Below are 7,835 nucleotides of genomic sequence, written 5' to 3' on the forward strand. Positions count from 1 at the left end.
TTAGAGCACAATTACCAACATGTGCTTTCACGTTAGTGCGTAGATGACCACAACTTTTTTTTCCTTCAGAAATCTGTTTCCACAGCTAAAAAAAAATCCATTGTATTTGTAGTTGAGGTACCTTGGTTAAAAATATACAAAAACCAAATATCACAAAAAACAAAAAATAAACAAAATCCCTATCCTCACCTACATCCAATAACCACCAACATCAACCCCACCATCGTTCGCACACTTCTCAACCAATCAAAAACTGAAAGATTATCAACACCATCTGGTACTTACAATATCATATGGGTAGGGGAATCATCTTATATAAATGATATTGCAGATTGGCCTGTCAAGATTTTTCAACCCAGGTTCTCCACTGCATCAACGGCTACAAATTTTCCTCCAAACAGTACCACATTAAACCTTAGCTGCCATGGGGAAGACCCACTTCAGTTACTCTCTTAGGTTTTCCACATCTGACATTTAGTACATCCCATCAATAGCTCATTGGTTCCGACTACCACCACAAATTTTATGGGAGTATGGTAATCTCAGGTCAAAACGCGATACTGTGCCAATAGACCTATGATGACATTAAAATACAGTGACACAACTTTAACTTGGTACCAACTGACATCACTAACAATATAATAACATTATTAGTGTATAATAAAATCAAACAAACTACCAGAAACTGGACAAGAATATCTGTTTTTGTGCTGATGCAATTTAACTGGAGATTATATACACACACACACACACACACACACACACACACACACACACACACACACACACACACACACACACACACTCTAATCAACAAGTGACAGGGCAGAACACACACATGAAAGAAAGATGTAATCAGGCAAGCTTTTGGAGCCAGTGGCTCCTCCTTCAGGCAGAAGAGTTGAAGGGAAAGGAAGAGGGGTGAAGGAAAAGGACTGGAGAGGTCTAAGAAAATGGGTAGAACAGCAGGTCAGGGGAGACTTACTGCATGGGATGAGAAGGAAAGAGTCACTGCTGAGGACTGCATCAGATGATATCTGAAAATCTGAGAGCTTAATGGTGGAAGACAGGGTGATACGCAAGGCAGGGATTACTGCTTAAACACCATACACAAGTTAAACAAGAGTGAAAAGCTAAGTGCAATGTACATAACAGAGGTGGGAGGGGGGCAGCGAAAAACAGACGGGTAAGAAATAAAAGATGTAGAAAACTAAAACAGAGTAAAGAAAAGAGTAGTTACTGTGAAGAAATGCTGAGATGGAAGAAATTAACGTAAATTAAGGCCAGACGCGTGATGAGAACCATGGACATGTTGTAGTGCTAGTTCCGACCTGCTGAATTGTGAGAAACTGGTGTCTGGGGGAAGAATCCTGATGGCGTGCATGGTGAAACAGGCACGGACTTCACAATTGTCACGTTGTATAGCATGGTTTGCAGCAGGATATTGCGTTTTGCAGGTATGCACCCTCTGCTTATGCCATTTATCCTAATTGTTAATTTGGTGGTAGTTATGCTAATATTAAAGGCCATACAGTGTTTATATAACAGCTGGTATAGGACGTGTCATTCCACACTGCCAGTTACAGGCTGCTATACGTGGTTGTAGGAGGGTGCGTAGGGCAAGTCTTGTAGCAGGGACGGTCATAGGAGTAGGAGCCATAGAATAGGGATAAGGGTGAAGAAGGAGCATAAGGTCCAACAACAAAATTGCGAAGATTGGGCGGGCAATGAAAAGCAATTACAGGTGCCGTGGGCAAAACTTCTGACAGAATGGATCTCATTTCAGGGCATGATTTTAGGAAATCCTGGTCTTGTAAAAGTAGCTGATTAATACATTCCAGACCAGGATAATACTGAGTCACCAGGTGTGCTCTGGAGTAGTTTTTTGGAGGGATCAGCAGTACCAGGACTGGATGTGATGGCCCGGGAAATCATCTTTTGAAGTATGCTGGTGGGGTAATTACATGCAGTGAAAGCTGAGGTGAGAATGGTGGGGTATTGCTGTAAAGAACCTGCATCCGAACAAATATGTTTGTCTTAAATGCCAAGGCTGTGTGGGAGGGAATGTTTGACATGGAAAAGATGGCAACTGTTAAAATGTAGCTACTGTTGTTTACTGGTAGGTTTAATGTGGACAGAAGTGTGTAGCTGACATTCAGTGAGGACAAGATCAACAGCAAGGAAAGTGGCATCAGATTTGGAATACAACCATGTGAAATTTGGAAAAGGCTACTCAGAGAATCCAGGAATCTTAACAGGTCAGCCTCACCATGAGTCCACATGGTAAAGGTGTCATCAAAATTTTTGTGCTGGGAACGTTCTACTTACTAATGCCTTCAAACATATTTAAAACTTTAAATTATCAGACTACAGTGGTAAAATGTGGCACAAATTTACATATAGAATGTGTGACATTCATATAAAAAAGATTGCAAGACACATTTGTTGGCTTTGCCAACTCACAAATTGTCTTCTTCCACCAAACGTTAGCCTATTGCTACAGGACAAATCACTCAGCTACGACAGACTTTTTTTTTTTAACAAAAGTAACTTTTTGTCATGCCATACTGGATTCGCAGATTCTCAACCAGACTAATAGCTTTCAAATTAACAAATACTTCTAACTACACTACAGTTCAGTCTGTCACCACCCCGTCATAACAAGAAACAAATAGGACCAACACCCAACACAATTCTGAATAAATTTCCTATCAATGGACAGCCATCTCCATTAGACCCATATAAGTATAGTAAACAACATAATCTAAGACACCACCCACAAGAAATAAATGACATTCTGTAAACAAAACATATAGCCAACTTTGACAACTGAAATATACAAACCAAAAGAACCTTTATGCAATCTATTTAACATATTATGTCATATTTTAAAGAATGTATCACACCGGATCAGTTGCTCACTAAATCCTTGGCTCCACCACACAGCCAATACACAACACATTTGTTTTACAAGCAACACAGACCCAACAATTTTACTGACATCCAAATTTTCCAGGAAAAACCACCACCTCACAACGCACCTGCTTCAAAAGCCCCTCACCATACACATCAACTCTCAAATACAGTGTACCACCCATACACCTGTATGGGATCACACACTTTAATATCATTACATGATGGGTCAAAGCCAAGGCCCGGTACCAGACATTCTGGCTGACTCATACTGACAGTCAAGTAACAGTCTCATTAAATTTTTTGCTCTGTTAAGTTTTGCTATACCAGAATCATAGAAACACCATCCCAACTCACCAAGCAAATTATGGGCTAAAGTTTACAATGGGCTGCCCAAGCACAGACGTTGGTAACACCTATGTGTGTATGATTAAGAGCAAATGCATTACTACATTTGACGATAAAAAGTGATTACTTATCTTCACCCATCCAGCCACATGTTTTAATTAAAAAAATAAAACCATATGAAATATTGATTCACAATTTTCCCAACCGGCCCTTTGTAAAGTTTTACCAAATTATGCATACCAACCCTTCACAGGCAGTGATTCACACGCTCCAGCCATAAAAAACAGCCACTCTGATCAAATCTGTGCTTTCAAATCTTGTCACTGCATCATCAACACCTACATGAAATATTACTTCACTTTAGTTGTACTTACAGTCATGACATAGGCCTACTTGTAGCCAATCATTCTAAGGGACACAGACATTGAACTCTTTGTAAGGCTTGGCCAGAAATTTAAGGATATTGACACAGTGCATAGGGATTTGTGAAAAAAGTGTTTCAGAAACCTAACCATTAACGAGAACACCAGTCATGAATGTCCAACACGGAATTTGTGCAAATTAAACTTTATTGACATTCCACTGTGACATGCCTGCACTTTAAAAGTAGGGCGAAAGACATGTTTTCAGAATTGACGATACAGGAGGAAGGGAAATCTCTCATGAACCATAAAACTCCCATGATTACTGATGTGAAACACACAGCTTTCACAAACTTAAGCGAGCTTTTACATACTGATTTTTAAAATAAACATATGTTTGTACACCACGGGGACGAAACACTTAGGTGCCATTCAGAGTATTGTTTACACAGTCAAACCTACACGCTGAGTGAAGAGGTTTATCAATCAATAAATTATTTTTACAGGAAGTAGGCAAGGAAGGGCTTATCAAGTAAAAATAAGCACATCTTGTAAACAAATTACTCAAGGTAGAGAAACAAAATACACACTGCACTTCAAATAATCAAAACTAGGACATTTACTACAGTGTTGATGCTGGTTTGTAACATCTGAAAGCATTTTTGTATATACTTTAATTATATGGTGTTAGAAATGCATTATATAAGACAAAAGCCTACAAATACATAACCAAAATCATACATCTAATGAAGATATAAACAGAGGAAGTTTGAAAAACAAAGGTAAAGGAAACAAATTCATTTGAGCAGAAGCTTTGGAAAAATTTGCCTCAATCAACTGGCATTTCTACACTTTTTTAATTAGAACTACTTCTTACTTAGAAAACGAGTTGCTACAACAAGACAGCGTGTAACATAATTCTTCTTGAAAAACCATCTGAGGCATTTACTGAGAACTTTTCATGGGTAATGACACTGGTGTGGCAGAATTCCTGCATTGTAGCCTCTGGTACAAGCTGTACATACTAAATGAGATAAATATAATTAATTACGACACAGCACTGGAAGTAGGTAATGAACTACCATTCATTGGGAATCAATGTTTGATGTCTCAGTTCTCATATACAAGGATGTGATTATATATAATTACCCTACGGGAATAAGTACTTCCCTTTTCAATGTTGCATCTCACATTTTTGTTTTTACTGTCTGTTGCACGATATAAATAGCTGATGAGTAATGGCTGAAAATAGTCATCAATAATTTATGTCACGCAACAGACTGGAAAAATAAACTTTCCTCCCTCCTCCCCGTAAGTTCATTTGGATGGAACGATCTGACAATACTGCAAGATCTAACATTTAAATGGGGCCCACTCACAATAGTATAGTAATTACAGATATTCATATCTTGGTTATGAGAGGAGAAACTTAAAAGGTGTATTTGTAGTTAATGGTACTTCATGAACAACCTGCAGAGCTGCATCATAATTAACTTTACTTCACTCGGCTAGTAGACCCTACATCCAGCTTATGCCAGTTGGTCAAAAGTGAAGCAAATCTACAGACTTAACTATGTTATTCAACATTCAATCCCTCGGCAACGAATTTGGTGCGTCCACATTAGCACCAAATTGAAAATCTAAGTGCTGTGACTACTGTGATGAAATTAAGTGTAGTGCTTCACATAACACAAGACCACTTCTTAGATCAACGGACCAACAAACTGCTTCAAACACGCGCACTTCAACTCGTCTCAAATTTAATATCGAACTTTCAGTGAAGTCAACAACTGGTGATCCACAACCTAACGCCTGTGTAAAAGTATCAAGCGTGCTTTAATCTACGAACTACAGCCTACATAACTTCGCACTATATGAAAGAAAGGATGAAAACTCTCATATCCAAAGCGCAGCAGAATCAAGTTTTGAATCTAAAATAAATGGAAATCAGTACGACTAATGGTACCGTTTTCTGAATCACGTTACACGCGGGGAGTAAATAGGAGAGAATATTACTGTCTGTTAAAATAGGTGTCACAAAAAATTTTACTTACTGTGTTCAAGAATCTGTTGGCGACATTCATCCGTAACTATGTTTGCATCATGATGCACTCCTACGGCAACCTCAAAAAAACAGCGGCCTCAAGGTGGCCAATTGCACGCAACACAAAATTAGAATGGACTGTACATTCATACACGTCATATAGTACTTAACGTGTAAGTCATCAAAAACTTTTTCTTCAGACACTTTGCCTGAGTCTTTAATTTCTACACAACACATCATTCAAACTTCAGCGTAAACAGCTGCAAACCTGCGAGTATAATGCACATATACAAAGACCTTCAGTGGCAAAGGCATTCTGACCATAGCGTCTTTTTACGTTTTATTTGTCCAAACTCTACGATATATCTGCACATAAAAACTGCGCAGACAAGTCGTTGCCTGTGAAAAGGAGATTTGGGCTCAAATGAGTTGTGCTCAAACCTGGCATTTGGAACTGGAGGTCTGAGCGAAACTCCTCAAATCTGTGGGTACCAACCACATATGCACAGACAAATCGTGTCATGTGACCAGGAAATCGCCGCAAATCTACCGCGCGAAACAAATTTGAATCTTCGTTTAGTCAAGTGTTTCTCGTATGTGTGCACATTGAATTTTAAAAGGGCAGATACACATCAGTGCCCTAGAGAGTTCATTATTGAAATGTATAGGAGCCATACATGTTTGTGGAAACTTAAGAGTAAAGAATACAGCAATTGAGATAAGAAGGCAGCCTCTTACAGTTTCTTACTAAAGAAATTAGGAGCCGTTAACCTTATGTTAAGAACGCAAACGGTAATAAAAAAAACTTCCGTTGCGGTCTGTTTACCGCAAAGAGCTAAGCAAAGTAACGAAATCCATCTGATCTGGTGTCGGGGATGACGAAACATATAGGCCACGTTTCTGGTATTTTGACCTCCTCCAGTTTCTGTGTGGTTCCAATGAAGATGGATCATATGAAACACAGTTTACAGTATATCATCTAGATAAGAGTAACTTTTACTTATCTTTAACAACCCTTTTCATTTATCTACAACATGATGGATACGACTGCAAATATTAACAGAAAGCTCTACAGATAGTTTCACGTTGACAGGCCTTTACTGCAGATTCAAAGAAGGTTGTTGGCGGTTTATCTATATATTTTCACGGCAACACCCCACCATCCAGACTTCACAACCCTTAGCGAGGTGGACAAGCTAGCTGCCTGTGAAATCCTGCTGCTGGGGCTGGACTACAGTTTAAACAGTCTGTCAGCCACAGTGGCGAGCTAAATTTCTTCAAGTTATAGTGCTTTGGCCTCGACATGACCAAACGCGAGGTCTTGAAACAACAAAGTTAGGCAGAGCCATTAAAAATACTCATTACTATGACCTTAGCAATTCCTTGTCTTTGACTCCTGCCAATGCCGAGATATCCTCCATGTCAATTCTGTAGGCGCATTTCTATTACTGTAATGTGTAGAAGGTCGTGGGTAGGAATTACCAACTCACATCTGTATAATTAAAAAGAAAATGCTCTTTCAAATTGCCAGCATGTTGCCATATTAATAAATTAATTTGTTCAAATGGCTCTGAGCGCTATGGGACTTAACATCGATGGTCATCAGTCCCCTAGAACCTAGAACTACTTAAACCTAACTAACCTAAGGACATCACACAACACCCAGCCATCACAAGGCAGAGAAAATCCCTGACCCCGCAGGGAATCGAACACGGGAACCCGGGCGTGGGAAGTGAGAACGCTACCACACGACCACGAGATGAGGGCAAATTAATTTGTTATGTCAATGTAAAATTACTAGTTCCACAGCATAACAATTCATCATGCAAAGAATCTGTGAAACATGAAAATACCTCATTAACAGTTGCCAGTCCTATGTGCGTCAGTTAGCTAGTCGCAATCGTCCAATAATTGTTGGTCTCCAAGCTGCTCCAACATGTGATGATTCTGTGGTATGAGCCAGTGACATCAAGAGGGTTCCACTTTGAAGGTGACTTCGTCATACCTCTGTGCGTCTCCAGGGTGTCCTGGGTTTGAGCCCAGTGCACCAACATGCCACACATCTGACTGATCACAAGAGTGGCTGGCTGTCCAGTGTACATGCCGCCTGCTTCATGAGTGTTGATGTCAGTCTCACATATGCAAAGACACCAGCTGCTGCTACTTGT

At 39.6% G+C, this 7,835-nt stretch overlaps 1 protein-coding gene across 6 annotated transcripts in view; it reads right to left on the minus strand.

The window, feature by feature from the left end:
* Positions 1-6,135, minus strand: part of LOC126267990 (uncharacterized) — a 224,314-nt gene extending 218,179 nt beyond the window's left edge. For 2 of the 6 annotated variants that reach the window (XR_007549062.1, XM_049973349.1), the window contains exon 1: positions 5,678-5,944. Coding sequence is in view for 5 of the 6 variants with exons in the window: in XM_049973349.1 (XP_049829306.1) it covers positions 5,678-5,707 (30 nt within the window). In the remaining variant the exon portion in view is untranslated. Of the gene's footprint in view, positions 1-5,677 lie in introns of all 6 variants that reach the window. The other 4 variants (XM_049973347.1, XM_049973351.1, XM_049973350.1 and 1 more) reach the window with 4 other exon arrangements.
* Positions 6,136-7,835: the final 1,700 nt, after the last annotated feature.

The sequence above is a fragment of the Schistocerca gregaria genome, chromosome 4 (genome assembly GCF_023897955.1).
Source record: "Schistocerca gregaria isolate iqSchGreg1 chromosome 4, iqSchGreg1.2, whole genome shotgun sequence".
NCBI lineage: Eukaryota > Metazoa > Arthropoda > Insecta > Orthoptera > Acrididae > Schistocerca > Schistocerca gregaria.